This window comes from Cebus imitator, unplaced genomic scaffold (genome assembly GCF_001604975.1).
Source record: "Cebus imitator isolate Cc_AM_T3 unplaced genomic scaffold, Cebus_imitator-1.0 Scaffold92, whole genome shotgun sequence".
Taxonomy (NCBI): domain Eukaryota; kingdom Metazoa; phylum Chordata; class Mammalia; order Primates; family Cebidae; genus Cebus; species Cebus imitator.
In genome coordinates, this window is record NW_016107407.1 from 4,887,836 (window position 1) to 4,906,805 (window position 18,970).

Here is an 18,970-nt window from a genome sequence, read left to right on the forward strand (position 1 = left end):
TTAGTAGAGACGGGGTTTCACCGTGTTGACCAGGATGGTCTCGATCTCTTGACCTCGTGATCCACCCGCCTCGGCCTCCCAAAGTGCTGGGATTACAGGCTTGAGCCACCGCGCCCGGCCAGAGTATACATTCATTTCAGCACCACATCACACTTATTCTAAAATTGACCACATAATTGGAAGTAAAACACTCCTCAGCAAATGCAAAAGAATGGAAATCTTAGCAGTCTCTCACACCACAGTGCAATCAAATTAGAACTCAGGATTAAGAAAGTCACTCAAAACTGAACAACTACATGGAAATTGAACAACCTGCTCCTGAATGACTACTGGATAAATAATGAAATGAAGGCAGAAGTAAACATGTTCCTTGAAACCAGTGAGAACAAAGACACAACATACCAGAGTCTCTGGGACACATTTAAACTAGTGTCTAGAGGGAAATTTATAGCACTGCATGCCCACAAGAGAAATGAGGAAAGATCTAAAATCAACATCCTAACCTCATAATTAAAATAACTAGAGGAGCATGATCAAGCAAATTCAAAAGCTAGCAGAAGACAGGAAATAACTAAGAGCAGAACTGAAGGAGATAGACACTCAAAAAACCCTTCAAAAAATCAATGAATCCAGAAGCTGGATTTTTGAAAAGATCAACAAAATAGATAGACTGCTAGCCAGACTATTAAGAAGAGAGAGAAGAATCAAATACATGCAATAAAAAATGATAAAGGGGGATATCACCACTGAACCCACAGAAACAGAAACTACCATCAGAGAATACTAAAAATCCCTCTATGCAAATAAACCAGAAAATCTAGGAGAAATGGATAAATTTCTGGACACTTACACCCTCCCAAGACTAAACCAGGAAGAAGGCGAATCCCTGAATAGACCAATAATAAGGTCTGAAATTGAGGCAGCAATTAATAGCCTACCAACCAAAAAAAGTCCAGGACCAAATGGGTTCACAGCCAAATTCTATTAGAGGTACAGGAGCTGGCACTATTCCTTCTGAAACTGTTCCAAACAATAGAAAAAGAGGGAAATCTCCCTGACTTATTTTATGAGACCAACATCATCCTGATACCAAAACCTGGCAGAGACACAACTAAAAAAGAAAATTTCAGGCCAATATCCATAATGAACATCAATGCAAAAATCCTGAATAAAATACTAGCAAACCAAATCCAACAGCACATCAAAAAGCTTATCCATCACGATCGAGTCAGTTTCATCCCTGGGATGTGAGGCTGGTTCAGCATACGCAAATCGGTAAATGTAATTCATCGTATAAACAGAACCAGAGACAAAAGTGAAATGATTATCTCAATAGATGCAGGGAATGCCTTCGACAAAATTCAACCACTCTTTATGCTAAAAGCTCTTAATAAACTAGGTATTGATGGAACCTATCTCAAAATAGTAAGAGCCATTTATGACAAATCCACAGCCAGTGTCATACTGATGGGCAAAAACTTGAAGCATTCCCTTTGAAAACCAGAACAAGACAATATGCCCTCTCTCACCACTCCTATTCAATATAGTACTGGAAGTTCTAGCCAGGGCAATCAGGCAAGAAAAATAAATAAAGGGTATTCAATTAGGAAAAGAGGAAGTCAAATTGTCTCTATTTGCAGACAACATGATTGTATATTTAGAAGACCCCATTGCTTCAGCCCAAAATCTCCTTAAGCTGATAAGCAACTTCAGCAAAGTCTCAGAATACAAAGTCAATGTGCAAAAATCACAAGCATTTCTATACACCAATAACAGGCAGCCAAATCTTGAGTGAACTCCCATTCACAATTGCTACAAAGATAATAAAATACCTAGGAATACAACTGTTAAGGGATGTGAAGGACCTCTTCAAGGAGGACTACAAACCACTGCTCAAGGAAATAAGAGGACACAAAAAGATGGGAACTTGCTTATGGTTAGGAAGAATCAGTATCATGAAAATGGCCATACTGCTCAAAGTACTTTGTAGATTCAATGCTATCCCCTTCAAGCTACCTTGACTTTGTTCGCAGAATTGAAAAAAAAAAACCATCTTAAATTTTGTATGGAACCAAAAAAGAGCCTGCATTGTCAAGACAATCCTAAGCAAAAAAACAAAAACAAAGCAGGAGGCATCACGCTACCTGACTTCAAACTATACTACAAGTCTACAGTAATCAAAACAGCATGGTACTGGTACCAAAACAGTAATATAGACCAATGGAACAGAACACAGGCCTTGGAAGTAACGCCACACATCTACAACCATCTGATGTCTGACAAAAACAAGCAATGGGGAAAGGATTCCTTATTTAATAAATGGTGCTGGGAAAACTGGCTAGCCATATGCAGAAGGCTGAAACTGGATCCCTTCCTTAGACCTTATACAAAAATTAACTCCAGATGGATTAAAGATTTAAACATAAGACCTAATATTTAAAAAAANAAAAAAAAAAAAAAAAAACACCCTAGAAGAAAACCTAGGCATTACCATTCAGGACATAGGCATGGGCAAGGACTTCATGACTAAAACACCAAAAGCAATGGTAACAAAAGCCACAATTGACAAATGGGATCTAATTAAAGATCTTCTGCACAGGAAAAGAAACTATCATTAGAGTGAACTGGCAATCAACAGTATGGGCAAAAATTTTTGCAATCTACCCATCTGACAAAGGGCTAATATCCAGAATCTACAAAGAGCTTAAAGGAATTTACAAGAAAAAAACAACCCCATCAAATAGTGGGCAAAGGAAGACACTTATACAGCCAAGAAGCATATGAAAAAAAGCTCATCATCACTGGTCATTAGAGAAATGCAAATCAAAACCACATTGAGATACTATCTCATGCCAGTTAGAATGGCAATCATTAAAAAATCAGGAGACAACAGATGCTGGAGAGATGTGGAGAAATAGGAATGCTTTTATACTTTGGTGTGAGTATAAATTAGTTCAACCATTGTGGAAGACAGTGTGGCGATTCCTCAAGGATCTAGAAATAGAAATACCGTTTGACCCAGCAATCCTATTACTGGGTACCTACCCAAAGGATTATAAATCATTTTATTATAAAGACATATGCACATGTATGTTTACTGTGGCACTATTCACGATAGCAAAGACTTGGAACCAATCCAAATGCCCATCAATGATAGACTGGTTAAAGAAAATGTGGCATATATACACCATGGAATATTGTAAAGCCATAAAAAAGGATGAGTTTATGTCCTTTGCAGGGACATGAATGAAGCTGCACACCATCATTTTCAACAAACTGACAGAACAGAAAACCAGACACTGCATGTTGTCACACATAAGTGGGTGTAGAACAGTGAGAGAGAACACATGGGCACAGGGAGGGGAACATCACACACCAGGGCCTGTCCGAGGCTAGGGGAGTGATAGCAAGGGGATGGGGAGCTAGGAGCAGGATAGCATTAGGAGAAATACCTAATATAGATGATGGGGTGATGAATGCAGCAAACCACCATGGCACGTGTATACCTATGTAGCAAGCCTGTATGTTCTGCACTTGTATCCCAGAACTTAAAGTATAATAATAATAATAGATACAGAGTCTCGCTCTGTCACTCAGGCTGGAGTGCAGTGACGTGATCTCAGCTCTCTGCAACCTCCCCCTCCAGGGTTTAGGCATTTCTCTGCCTTGGCCTCTGGAGTGGCTGGAATTGCAGGCACCCACCACCATGCCTGGCTAATTTTTTTATTTTTAGTAGAGACTGGGTTTCACTGTCTTGGCCAGGCTGGTCTTGAACTCCTAACCTCCTGATCCACCCACCTTGGCCTCCCAGGGTGCTGGGATTGCAGGCGTGAGCCAGCACACCTGGCTCATCTTCTTTAAAACAGATGATTGAGACTTGCCAAATGATGGTGGTGTTGGAGGGTTGGGATTGTTAGTAAATATCTGTAAATTAGGATGGATGTGGTGGCTCATACCTGTGATCCCAGCACTTTGGGAGACCAAGGCGGTAGGATTTCCTGGGCAACATGGTGAGATGGCAACATTCCGTCACTACAAAAGATAATTTTTTAAATTAGCCAAGTGTGGTGGTGTGCCCCTGTGGTCGCAGCTACTCCGGAGGTTGAGGTGGGAGGATCGCTTGAGCCTGGGAGTTTGAGGCTGCGGTGAGCTACTATCACATCATTGGATGCCAGCCTGGGCGACACAGTGAAACCCTATCTAAATAATAATAATTTGACAAATCAGTCGTCTTTTAATTAAAAAAAAATGTAAACTGTTTAAACAACAGGAATTGTTTCTTGAAGATTTGGTATAGTTTTTGTCATTAAAGTCATTTAGAAAATGGCTGTTTCTTGGTATCTTTATTTCCCCAAGTTCTACTCAAGTATCAGGAGCAAAGTAAGAACATCTTTAATATTGGTCAAATAAATATTTTCTAGATATTCTAGGTTCTGAGAAATGATTTACCATATAGAATTTTTATATTAACAGAATTTGTTTTCATCAGAGAAAACAAATTTAATAGGATATGGAATTAATCTGAAGGAGAAATGATACCTGTCTCCATGGATAGATCTTCTTCATAAAAAGATGTTGTTTGGTGATCAATTTGAAGCTAACATTTAAAGGAAAATAGTCAAATGTGCATCACTGAATACAGTACTTGTATAACTACCATGTGTAAGAAGACCAAAAGTGACCATTTTACAAACACGTATTTGTGTTTTGGGTTATTTTTTATTGTTTTCGCAGTTGGAGCTTATTCTGTGATTTACGCTCCATTATTTAGAGACAAACATTTTTAGATGTTAAAGTGCTTTTATTTCAATAAAACTGTTTCAGGGTTTCCATTCACATGCTTCTTTTCAAATTCAGTATTTTAAAGTATTCATAAAACTAGATACATTGCAGAAATAATTGAACGTCTGAATATAATTCTAGGATTTATAGGGAAAAACAGTGGTTCCTCAGCTAGGGCCAGCTTTGCCCCCAAGGGACATTCATCAATGTCTGGAGGCATTTTAGTTGTCACATCAGAGGGGGTGTGTGTGTGCGTGCGTGTGTATGTGTGTGATGTGTGTGGCGTGTGTGCATGCGCCACTGTCATCTGGTGGGTGGAGGTCAGGGAAGTTGATAAACATCCCACAGTGCAGAAGATGGCCCTCACAACAAAGAATTTAGTGTCTCAAAATGTCAGTGGTGCTAAGGTTGAGAAACTCTGTCGTAAAAGGAAAATATATACACAAATACAAATACATAGTATAAGCAGGTGTTCTCAGACGTGTGCTTTTTTTTCTTCAGCAATTGAAGCTCTGTGTGTAACCTAAATATGATTTACAGTGTCCTTATATGAGGGGTATGACATATCCTGCTCTTGACTGACGTCTAGTGAGATATTTAAAAATAAATAAATAAAGCTGTAGCTTAACATTACACATGTAAATCAGTTACTACTAATTCTTATTTTTCTATCGTTAGGAAATTTACAAGTAAGGAAGCTAGGAAGAGATTAAATGATTTGTTTATAGCCTCTGAGAAGTTATACCTGAGAAGGAATAGAATGTAGTAAATTATTAGCTTAAGTATTATTCCTCTTTTATGTTTCACTTATATTCCTGATTTAATGTTAGGGCTTAGAATATGAAATCTTTGTTTTGATAATTCTCATAATAAAAACTGCACTATTGATATGTAAAACTTTTTATATTTTAAAAGATTGCCTAAAATCATAGAACTTGAGAGCCAAAGAAGACAACCTTGGTGGTTTAGTCCAATTCTCTCATTTCTTGAGATAAAAAATTTCAGCTTCAGAGAGGTAAAGTGATCTTACCCAATATCATACAACTTGTTAGTGCTAGATCTTAAATTAGAAACCACGACTCTTGGCTGTTCATCACATATTCTTTCAGGTAAAGGAAAGTATTATGCATACTCTGGATTCAGTTTGAAGCTTTTAATTTTCAATCAGACTATGAATATTAAAACTGTTAAATTATTATTTCCTTAGAATATATGCACCTGTATATATGTTTTTAAATGAATTAGTATTATGTTTATAAATCTTCTGTTTCATTTAATTTTGACCTAAATGTTATATCAGTTTAAACTTGAAATTTAAAAATGTTTATTTCACAGGCAACCACACCTCCAAATCAAGGAAGGCCAGATTCTCCTGTCTATGCTAATCTTCAAGAACTGAAAATATCCCAGTCTGCTCTTCCCCCACTTCCTGGGAGCCCAGCAATTCAGATTAATGGAGAATGGGAAACTCATAAAGATAGCTCAGGGCGTTGCTATTACTATAACAGAGGAACACAGGAAAGAACTTGGAAACCACCTCGTTGGACTCGGGATGCAAGCATTAGCAAAGGAGATTTCCAAAGTCCAGGGGATCAAGAGGTATGAGTAATTAAGGAGTAACCACAAGTTACCAGATTTTCTGTTTTCATTATTCAGAAACCAAAGAAGTAAATAGTTTTGTTTTTTACTGTCAGCATGTTAGAACACTTGAATCTCTAAGAACATTAAAAATTATTTCCAAGCTTTACTAATACTATTGCTAGCTACTTCCTAATCTCTGACTAATGGACATCTGCTAATCTGATAGTGTGTGAACTTGTTCCAGAACTGGGGTTAAGTTGTCTAGTGCCAGTGCACTCCCTTACGTTTTAGAAGATACTATTTCAGTTGTTACTGCACAAGCCAGTGACATTATAAATTTAATTCAATTTTTTAAGAGGTGGAATCTCATTCTGTTGCCCAGGCTGGAGAGCCGTGGTGCAATGATATCTCATTGTAGCCTCAAATTCCTGGTCTCAAGTGATCCTCCCACCTCAGCCTCCCTAGTAGCTGGTACCACAGGCACATGCCACTGGCTAATTTTTTTAAACTTTTTTTTTTTTGTAGAGATTGGGTCTTGCCATGTTTCCTCGGCTGGTCTGATACTCATGACTTCAACCAGTCCTTTTATCTCAGTCTCTCAAAGTGCTCGGATTACAGGCATGAGCCACTGCACCTGGCTGTCCAGTGACATTTTTTAGAAAAAAATAGAAAACATGTGATGTGACACAGCTAAATAAATGGAAATAATATTTTTCTCTATTGGCTTAGTATGGCTGCCAGACTACTTCCCAGTTTTTCTCTTTGTCAATCAGTGGTACAAGACCATTTTTTTTACTTATATATAAGGGAAATAATTATAATTCCTTTGCTACAATTGAATTATTCTGTTAAGTCTAACAATTTGCTTTAAAATCATTTTCTCTAACAAGTGTCTATACTCTTCTTCTTCTAGTTTTGCCTTCCTCCATGCCTCTTGCAGGATGGTGCAGTGAATTGGCCAGCTGTATTTTCAGAAACACTTATCTCAGTAGTCTGGCAAGAGGCCTTGGGGCTATTTAGATGTACAGGAGTAACTTGGTAGGATTGATGGAACAGAGTTAAATCCTGCCATTTAGTAGATTGAGCCCCTCCACCTGCATAGGACAGCCTGCTCTTATAGAAAGCAGCTGGCTCGTACAAATAAAAGTAGGCTTCAGGTAGATAGGAGCTGGAAAAATCAGGGAACACATCTTGTATTTAGCAGACTCCAAAAGCTTTTTGTAGTTAACTCTCTTCTTGTCCCATTTTTCAGTTGGTTTATTTATAGCTTTAGTTTGGTAGTAACTTGTGTTTTTAGTGTTCAAGTGAGAGCAAAAATAGAAAAATCGTTCATGTTTAACTATAATAAGAAAGGAAAATTTGACTGGGCATGGTGGCTCACACCTGTAATCCCAGCACTTTGGGAGGCTGAAGTGGGCGGATCACTTGAGGTCAGGAGTTCAAAACCAGCCTGATGAACATGGTGAAACCCCAGCTCTACTAAAAATACAAAAATATTAGTTGGGCCTGGTGGCGGGGGGGCCTGTAATCCCAGCTGCTTGGGAGGCTGAGGCAGGATAATCGCTTGAACCCAGAAAGTGGAGACTGTAGTGAGCTGCACTCCAACCTGGGCGACAGAGTGAGACTCTGTCTCAAAAAAAGAAAAAAGGAAAATTTTATTTGAACTATACATTAGAAAGATTTGAAAATAAACTAGCCTGTGTATCAGTAGTAAAGTAAAATCTTACAATGTTGGAGAATTAGGAAAAAGACTATAGACTAAAATAATTTATACATAGGAACTTTTAACATGTTTCTTAGCTTTCTATTTTAGTAAATAGTTGACAGTGACTTTTATACAGGGTCTCAGTTTACATTACTAGTCTCTGTACAAATTGTATGAAGATAAATATTTCCAAAGTGATTCAAGCACATCTTCCAGTGACTTCTTGAGAAAGGTTGTATATATAGGAGGTAAAATGGAGACTATGCATGTATGAAAATATCTGTCTTTTGCTCTCATATTTAGTTGATAGTATTCCTGGGTATAGAATTCTAGGATGGAAATCATTTTCTCTCACAATTGTGAGGCATTTTGAACTTTAATGGAGACCTGGGTCAGCCCTTTGTGGGGGAGTCTCCTGTGTTAGAACCATTAGGTCTTTCCTTTTGGACTAATCAGAATCTCCACAGACGCCTTTAGATCTCCTGCCTACAAGGTAAGGGCTGTCTGGGTCTTGGTGTTGGCATTCATTTTGCACCTGGTCTCTCAGTCTCCCTTCTTTCTCTTGGTATCCATGTCCCTGTTGTGTCTGGTTTCCCCCAACTCAGAATCTTAATATTTTTCCCTTCTCAGAGGGAATAACTCTCCATACTTATACTTCTGCTGGGGTAGGGACGGGCTACACACCAAGCAGCCAGGTATGTGGAAGGAGATTCTGGCAATATTAGTCCTTACTTTAGTATCACTGCTTTCATTCCCCAGTTTTAGAAATACCTAATATTATCAGTTCCTGAGCCATTTGCAGATTCTGTTCTGTAAACTTGTCGGGTGTCATTTTCCCCCACTCTCCTTCATTTTTGTTCATCTGCTTGACTGTTCTCACTGTTGTTGTGGGTATATGTCATTTTAAGAATATTTTGCTGTTGTGATTTTAGTGGGGTTTGAGAGGGAGCAACTGTTGGCTCTTCTGTCTTAACATAGAAGCTTATTATTTTAGTACTTATTACCCTAGAATAATCATTCATAAGTAGGGCTGATTTTGCCTTCCAGGGACATTTGGTAAAGTCTGAAGATTTTGTTGTTGTTGTCACAATGGGGAACGTGCTGCTGACATCCAGTGGGTAGAAGCTTGAGATTCCGCTGAGACAGGATCTTGTTATGTTGCCCACGATAGACTCAAACTCAAACTCTTGGACTCAAGCAGCCCTTTTGCCTCAGCTTCTCCAGTAGCTAGGACTGCAGTGTGCAGCTTTATTAGCATGCGTAGTTTATGCATAGTCTAAAGTTAATCACAGTCGTCTTGTTCCTTAAAGCAATATAGGATATGCATGTGCTGTTGTGCTGTTGCTGTCATATGTTATATTTCTATTTTTAGTTCCCTTGTTGTACATGACTCTTAGAATTAATCCTAATTTTTACCACTTTGTTTTCTCACATTTTCTTTTTCTGTGATAAATATGAGCCTTTTCTTGGCTGGAGACAGAGGTTTGCTTTGTTACCCAGGCTGGAGTACAGTGCTGTGGTCATAGCTCATTGCAGCCTCAAACTCTGGGCTCAAGCCATCCTCCTGCCTCAGACTCCCAGGTAGCTGGGACTACACGCATGAGCCACCATGCCTGGCTTTTTTTTTTTAACTTTTTGTATTAATTTTTTGTATCCTGGTTTCACTATGTTGACCAGGCTGATCTTGAACTCCTGGACTCAAGCGATCCTCTCACCTTGGCCTCTCAAAGTGCTGGGATTACAGGCATGAGCCATTAGTACATGGTTTTAAATTCCTTCATGAGAGTATGTTAGTAATAGAATCTTAGTTTTTGTCTAGAAATTTATTTATTGTGCTTTTACTTTTGAAGAACATAGGTATATAGTTCTAAGTTGACTGTTTTCTTGTTTGTTTTTTCCTTGTTCATTAAAGATTTTATTCTTATATTTTCTGGCTTCCATTGTTGATGGTGAAAATTCAGATGTCAACCTGTCTTTCCTTTAAGCATAGTTTGTCTCTTTTTGTTGGCTGCTTTAAAGATCATGTGTCTGTATTTTTACTGTGATGTAACTGGTGAAAGTATTTTTAGTTTCTGCCAGGACTTTGTTGGGATTTCTGAATTTGAGGAGTCCTGTCTTTGACCAATTCTGGAAAATTCTTAGCTGTATTTTTATGTAGACTTGCTGCATATTCCCTTTCTTCTTCTTCTAGAACCTTGATTAGATGAATGTTTAATCTCACTGTGTTCATCTATGTCTCTCTATGCATCATTTTCAGTATTTCAAGATCTAGCCAGCTTCTGTTTGCTATTTTTCTCTTTGTGTGTACCTTCATTTGATGTTAAGCCAATCCTTGAATTTTAAAAAGGTATATTTTAAATTTGTTTGGGGGAGTTTGTTTATTTGAGAGAGTTTCCTGATATCACTACTTTGAAAAGTTTTAAACCTTCAACAATTTGAAAGAATAGTACAGTGAACATTAATATGCCATGTACTATTCATCTAGATTTAGCAATGGTTAAAATTTTGCCACATTTGCTTTATTTGTCTCTCTCTCCCTTCACTTGCCCAAACACAAATACACACATGTGTGTAATGAATGACTTAAAGCAGATAATATATTTTATGTATAAGGACTTGTTCTAACGAAACCACAATACATTTATCATACCCAAGACATATAATATTAATATGTTATTTAATACATGGTTAATATTTACTGTTTCTCAGTTGTCAAGTAATATCCTTTATAGTTTTTTTTTCCTTCAATGAAGGATCCAGTGAAAATTATATGTTGCATTTATTTGTCATCTCTCTCTAGTCTTGTTTTCTATTTTATTTTTCTTAATTTCCGTATATAGAGTTTTAGAAAGTCTCATTATACCGTTTTTCTGCTGACTGTCACTCAGGGTGTTTTGAGAGTGTATCTGTTTTAATGTGAGGTTATAGTTCTTGGAAATTCATAAGTAGGAAGTCTTTAATGTTGGGGTTAAAGGTGGTTTCCTTCAGAGGTGAGTCTCTTCTGCCAGATGCCTAGGGAAACTATGAATATTTAAAAGTAACATCTTTAGCTTTAGTTTTTACAAGCCACCCAGGTAGTGGTAATAGTAATCTGGATTTCATGAAGATTCCTGTGGCTGGAGAGTCTCCTTATTTTCCCCTAATTATTGGGAAAATTTTCTATGATTTTCCTAGTGTGGAATAAAGGGGTAAGATATAATTATGGTTCACCCATAATTTGTGGGTATAAGTCTTTGGAGTTCCCAGCTGTGTATTGCGGGATATCCTTTTAGACTTTCTGCTTTTGGTAATCTTGAGTCCAGTTCTCTAACACTCCTGCATGGTCTTGAAAACTAACATTTTAGTTTGGGGTCTGGCAAATGCCTTCAAGAGGAAAGCAGGTCTTTTTTCATTCTTCGTGACTCTGTTGATTCTTGTTTCCACTTAGCTTTTGACCTCTGAGTTTTTAATTAGCCTTTTGTTCATGGATTGTTTTTAGAAAGCATTTTGTGTAACATTTTTAGCAATTTCTGTTCAGATGATCAATTGGGATACCTACCTGCCATTCTGCGATAAATGGAACATCTGTCATAGCCCACTCATATTTGTACTAGGTTACCTTTGCTGCAGAATAGATCCCAAAGTTATTCAATTGGTTACACCTTTGAATGGAGTTACTAGATTTATAATAGTTAACATTTGTAGAATGTGCACCAAAAATAATCTTAACTTTAATTTAACTGCCATTAAACAACTATTTTTCAGTAGAGAATATCCAGATCTTAAAGTCTGTTTCTGTAGTGTAATATAAAGCATATCAAGATATTGGAGGTTACTTTTCTTGGTAGAAGAGAACATCAAATTTACTATGCAAAAGTTGGAAAATTGTAATGAGAATTTTTTCAGCTAGAAACTCATGTCTTCGAAAAATTGATTCTGTGATTTTAATTATTTCTTAAATTAATTTTACTAATTCAGTTGCCCTTTTTCTGTTTCTAAACATTTTATTGCACTTCTCTCATCTATGAGCTTGCATTTTAAGTTGCCTCAGTTAAATAAAAAGAAACTCCTGATTTTTGAATTAGGTTTTCAATGCTTAAAAATGTTTTTGTTGTAAAACATATATAATTCACTTTATGCAGTGCTTCTGTAAAGTTGTCTATGTTTTTGTGAACATATTAATTTTAGGCCCTTTATGTCTTTAACTACAGTGTTGAGAATCTACCCCTCTTAGTGTTTCAGACCAAATTATGATGATAGAAAATATGAATGAATGAGTAAGTTTTACTTGCTGAAACTATTCTACCTAGAGGTAATAGAATTATTTGTTGCACGTAATAAATAATTCTTACTACTAATAAATAATTCTTAAATGAATCTTAAGTGCAGAAAGCAAATTGCCATTTAGTCATATTGTGGTGCCTCTTGTCAGTAGGCATAAAAAGTTGCTAAATTTTCCCTTTCTTCTAATTTGCTTCTCTCATGTGTCTGCAGTTTATCATGTGTACCTATATTATTTTCTTCTTCTTCTTCTTTTTAATAAAAAATGGAGATGAGGTCTCACTATGTTGTCCAGGCAGGTTTTGAACTTCTGCACTCAAATGATCCTCTGACCTTGACTTCCCAAAGTGTTAGGATTACAGACATGAGCCACTGTGCCTGGCTCCTATATTACTTTTGTACGGAATTTTTTATTTGTCTCTCTGTATTATGTTTGAATTTTCTCAATATTATTTTTTCTTGTTTTGAAGTTTAGTTTCCAGCAGTCTTTCATAAGCATTTGACTGAGTTAGAAAATTTTACCAATAAAATATAACACAAATTATAGAAAAATAGTTCGAGATATATTTATTGAGCAGCGTTGTTTGCCTTGCATGTGGCTATGTGCTTGTGGTACATGAGAGGAAGCTCAGTCTAATGAAGTTCCCTTATCTCTTCCTTTGTTTACACATAGATATGTGTACACATACCCACTCCTCTCATTTTAAAACTTGATTCTAGTTCAAAAGCAGCATTTAAGAACATTCAATCTCTCCTTAGTCTGAAAACATTGTTTTCAGTTTTATTATGGTGAATTTTCTAGGATTGCACTAATGCGATAAAATAACTGCTATTAATTTTACCTCACCACTTACAGTGTACCATTTAAAGACTTATCAATTTATTTTCAAAATCAAATATCAGATATATTTTAGATATCTTCTTACAGTCAAGTAAAATTATTAGACCTTCCACTGCTCCGTATTTATATTTCAAAGAAGAAAAATTCTTATGTTTCTGACTATTTGTAGCTTCTTTCATCAGAAGAAAACTACTACAGCACTTGTTACAGCCAGTCAGATAGTCAGTGTGGTTCTCCTCCAAAGGGTTGGTCAGAAGAGTTGGATGAACGTGGGCATACCTTATATACCAGTGACTATACTAATGAAAAGGTACATTCTTTTTTTCTCATCTAGTGTTTTTTGGCAAAATTCTCTCATAAAATAGTTTTAGTAGTACTTAAGAAAAATTATGAAAATATTCTTTATCATCACTTTATAATCATGCCAATTGACAATATGAAAATCAGAATAACTGCTGATTCATGGTTTTAAATTGCTAAGGATGGTAGTGATTTTTGTGGTCTTGATACCCAAGGAAGACCTTTTAAGAGTATACCTGTTAAATGTTATTTGTTTAGATTTCTTCAGTAGGCATATTTCTTTATATTTTTCTGAGGGAATAGTTTTTTGGAAATAGTTTTCTCACTGTGCCATTATTGTACATTGCCTTACTACCTATTCTCCTTTTTCTGTTACAATCAAATTTATGTAAAACAAAAACCATGAATCTAGTATTTTATGATTAATTAGTTTGGAAATGAATATTGACATTTTGTGTGTGTATTGCTTCTGGTATCATTTGAGAAAACAACTGATTGATTGTGCATGTTCTGAGAAGATATGCTTGGGAATAAATGGGGCTAGGCATTTATCCCTCTTTCCTGCCTTAATTATTTGGCATTAGAACATATGGAAGCAGTTTTTTCATGTATTTCATACTCAAGATCATATGTTTGTATTAGCAATACGTAGCCTTTTTTTCCCTCATATTTTCTGTGTTATATTGCACGATGTTCTGTTGTTGCAGTTACTTAAATTTTGTTATGTTTGACCACAGAAAGTAATTCCTAAAGGTTTGCATGAAATTAGCTTTAAATGGTTTAGTTGTACACTTAATTGAAAAGCAATTCCCTTTTGTCAGTTTCTCAAACCTGTGTTCAGAATAGGAGTATACCTGTGTTCCAGTGCATATATACATCTGTGTATCTTTATGTTATATGTTGTTCATTGTTAAGTGGTGCTTGAACAACTAGCCAGACATTGGAGGAAAGAGAGAGCAAATAAAGTCTTGTTTAATAATAGTTATTCTTACCAAACTTAAACTGCAAGTCTGTTAGTATAATTAGTTAGTTAGAAATTTTTGTTGCAATGTTCTTGAGCAAGTAGAATAAAATTCATAAGAATTAAATCTAGTATCTCTGATAGTAACTCACTTTAATTTAAAAACACCTGTTCTGTTTTTATAGTGGCTCAAGCATGTCGATGATCAAGGTAGACAATATTACTACAGTGCAGATGGATCTCGGTCAGAATGGGAATTGCCGAAGGTAGTAAACCTTAACACTAAATTTCTATTTAAAAATAGTAGATGAAGTAATACCTGGAGATGGTTTCAGCAGATTTATTTTAAAATCTTTATTCTACTTGTACAAAGTAGCAAGAATAATTTTTTCAGAATTCACTGAGAATACTGTGTGAGTAGTTTAAGTTTTCTAAGATGGACAGATATCTTCACTGTGTGATACTGATTATTCCTATTCAGAATTTCTTTTTGTTTAGCTTGAAATTGGCCTTTACTGATTCTTGGAAGTAAGAATTCTCCTCAGTTCCAATAATGCCATCTTATATCTAGTTGTGTTGAGTATATTGATTTAAAGTTGCTCTTATATTTCATCATTTTTTAAGAGAAAGAAAAGTAACTCCGTATTCAAGTTTATCCTCTTATGTAAATGTATATTATAATTGAGCCACTCATTGGCCGCGTTATAGACAACATGTGATAAGATGTCCTAGGATTTAGTTGGACATCTCATTTCTGGACAAGTGCACCATGGCTGCTGAGTTTATCTAAGGCAGTAGATTTCAAAGTGGTCATATGTATATCACTATTGGTGCTTGAGATAATTTTAATTGATATCTGAGCAAACATTTAAATTTTAATTGTTGCATTATTTTAATGTTCTAGAAAACAGTTAAAATTAGCAGACAAATATATGGTGTCAATTGTTACATATACTTTAGTTTTTAAAATTTGTCTTTTCCCCAAAGTAAGTCAATTCAAAGAAAAATATTAATAGTATAAATGAAACATGGATCTAGAAAAAAATCACTAGTTGTTACTAAATTGACTATAAGTTGGGAAACATCTAATAAACTAGTATTAATAGTGCTGTCTTCTTTATGTGAGTGCTATCTGGCCTTTAATTATTTTATGAAATTCTAAGGCTTATTATAGGTAGGATGAAAATAAAATATATATCCTGTAATTGATTTTTAAGAATACCTTTGTGAGTCTGAGTTGACCAAGTAGCAAAAGAGAGCTCCATTGTAACTGACAGCTTTTACAATTTTGTGATCTCATGGAACAATGTGTAGCTGGCTATAATGGAAAAGTTCATGGGTGTTGGGGATGAGGAGATAGATAAAGGAAATATTGATTCCTTTAATTTGTTTATGAAATATAGCCTCAGAATTTTCTTGTAGCTTAAAAAACATGTCACATCTTCAGATAAGCATTTTTGATCCTTTATCACACATTTTACGTAGGTACTTTCTCTTTGCTCAGCAGAAAAAACTATTCCATAGAATTTCATTAAAAAATACATGTAATTTTTTTTTTTTTGAGATGGAGTCTTGCTCTGTTGCCCAGGCTGGAGTACAGTGGTATGATCTCGGTTCACTGCGACCTCTGCCTCCCAGGTTGAAGTGATTCTTTCTCCTTAGCCTACCAAGTAGCTGGGACTACAGGCATGCACCACCACGCCTGGCTAATTTTTTGTATTTTTAGTAGAGACAGGTTTTCACTGTGTTAACCAGGATGATGTCTATCTCCTGGCTTTGTGATCTGCCCGCCTTAGCCTCCCAAAGTACTGGGATTATATGCATGAACCACTGCACCTGGCCCAACTATTCCATATTTTAAACCACTCTGTTGTTTGAATTACACTTTCTAAATTAGGAGTCATATTAAAATGTACATTTATACAATATGATTGGTTTTAAAACTACTGTTTTCGGCTTAACATATTAGTATTAGTGAAGATAATTTTAGTATTTTAATTATAAGAGCTCCCTTATAAAAAAAAGTTAAGAAGCTATTAATATTATCACATTGTGTTTTTACTTCATCAATCGTAAAATACCACGAATGAAAAGATCTTAAAATAAAAAGTCTTATCTAAATGTGCCACAAATCATGTATTTCAGGGTTGAATGTTTAATCAAATTACTCTTTAAAATTATGAAACATAATTCAATAAAACATTGGTGGATTTTTAAATTTTTATTATTAATTTGTATTTTTAGAATGTGATGCTGAAGATAAAACCTTATTTACCCTTGAAACTTTGAAGTTGTGCCAAGCACTCATAACTCTGTAATATTTTTAAGAATTATAGCTTAGCAGTTGTGATACTCTAGCAACAATTTTTTAAAGTTGAATATTATAAAAAGCTTAATAACCTGCCATTTTATTTTTTAAATAGTTCATTATCTTCCAATAAAACTTTTAAGTGGGAAAATCATACCTCAAGCTTAGTAGGACTATTACCAACTTTTAGGGGAAAGGAGATAAACATAATAACATAAGCAATTTATTTTATTAATGTGCTGTGAAGAAGTAATAGAATACCTCAGATACTACTCTTCAAAATTGGTACCATTTATAAAAAAAAAAAATTAATGATTAATTTGGAAAGAAGAATTTTATGGATCATGATGGCCAAAATGTGTAATAACTTATATGTCGGGATAAGAATATTGTTTTGGGGGATATAATTATTCAGTATTGAAAACTATATATAACAGGGATTGGTTCTGTTAGGCTGTACTAGTAGGGGTTATGCTTATAAAATACAAGATTTGATTTCCACTTGAAGGAACCAGAAGAAAAATCTGCTGAAAATTTAGTTCAGTGAAAATGATTTAGGTTATAGAAGACTAATACTTTATTAATGTAATAATTAAATACACATATTAAATTTTTTGTTCCACTTGACAGATTTGAATTGTAGCTCCTACCAGTACCTCAAATACCCGTTGAGTTTTAGAGAAATCTTCTGCTGTATCTTTCTTCAGAGTGGCTTCTGATTCCCTGGATAATGACATCAATCACAAGGCCTCTTTTGAGTGATTTGTCACAGGTTAGGGTCCTTTGAAAGCAGAGATTCCCAGCAAAGCCTAATATCAGGAATAATTTGGAGCCTTAACTGGTAGCTAAATATTCCTATTGGGTTTCTTAATGACTCACTTCTATAATTTCCTTGGTCAGAAGAACTATAGGCTGCATTAGGAAACCTTTTTACTTTCAGAGATGCTTTTAGTGAAAGAAAGAAGAGAGGCAAGAGACTGAAATCAAGACGTCAAAACGTATTTTATAGCAATGGAAATAGGGACTGATTGTGACCAGCGTTGAATCCTCAGTTTTGTGATACTATTTTATTTTCTGCTGCCATTTGCTGCTTAGCATAAAGTGTTAGAACGTCTTGACAGTTTGTTTAACTCTCAGTTAAATTGGATATGGAGAACAGGTTTGAGGAAAAATGTTGTAGAGTCACTATTTCATAGATTGTTACTATATGATAAAGACAACTGCAGATTACATTCTGCACTCTAAGCAATTTAATACTTACTTAGTAAGTTTAAGATAAATCCTGTCAAGCTTGTAACCCCCCAATGCAAATATTAAAATTTGGTTTAACTACTGTTTTCTGAATATGTCTTTGGTGTTCAGTATTATGTAATATGTTGTGATAAATGCAAATATATAGGATATGGTCCTATGTATTTGTTACAAGTTTGGAAAGAAGAAACATATTCATATGACAGCTGAGTAATAGAATATATACATAAATACAAACACGCTGGTTTGGGTGCAGGAGAAGGGAACCACAAAACTGTTAGAGAGGAAGGAGGATTGAGAGAAAGAAATAAAGGAGAGTAAATGAAGAGAGAGAAAACAAAACATTCCTCACTCAAAATGAAGTCTGCTGTTCAATATTTCAAACAAAATGCATGAAGAAATTAGTGCTATTATTATAGACAGAAAAATCAAGAATCAGGACATGTCATTCACTCCAGATGAAAGTAACTGTTCTTAATAATTTAATAAAGGCTTAAAATTATGCTGTGGATGATCAGAGTTAAATGAAGCCTTTCATTTAAAAAGAATAAGAAATTGGGAAAAATAAAAACATACATGAATAGATAAATATGATAAAGAAAAATTAGAAATCTTTAAGATGAAGAAACATAGTTATTGAAATAAAAAATACAGTCAGTAGCATAAACTTTAGACAGGGACAAAAAGATAACAAATGTGAAAGCATAGTTAAGAAAAAAGGAGAGTGAGTTGAAAGTTTCCTATATTCATATATTAGGAACTCCAAAAGAAGAAAATGGAAGAATGGTGCAGAAACAATATTTGAAAATACAATTTTTAGGAATTTTCTAAAATTGAAGGAAGACATGAGTCTTTAACTAGAAAATATGCTTTGAATACTGTCAAGGATAGATAAAAATAAATCAACATGTCAGCCAATTTTGCTTGATCTGCAGAACTTCACAATAAGGAGACAATCTTAAAAGCCGTCACAAGGTGAAA

At 35.2% G+C, this 18,970-nt stretch overlaps 1 protein-coding gene across 8 annotated transcripts in view; it reads left to right on the forward strand.

The window, feature by feature from the left end:
- The window catches only part of ARHGAP12 (Rho GTPase activating protein 12), a 123,783-nt gene that overhangs the window by 60,439 nt on the left and 44,374 nt on the right, over positions 1-18,970 (forward strand). For 4 of the 8 annotated variants that reach the window (XM_017535396.2, XM_017535398.2, XM_017535399.2 and 1 more), the window contains exons 4-6: positions 6,118-6,381; positions 13,339-13,479; positions 14,616-14,696. In XM_017535396.2, coding sequence (XP_017390885.1) covers positions 6,118-6,381; positions 13,339-13,479; positions 14,616-14,696 — 486 coding nt within the window. The remainder of the gene's footprint in view (positions 1-6,117; positions 6,382-13,338; positions 13,480-14,615; positions 14,697-18,970) is intronic. The other 4 variants (XM_017535401.2, XM_017535400.2, XM_017535403.2 and 1 more) reach the window with 2 other exon arrangements.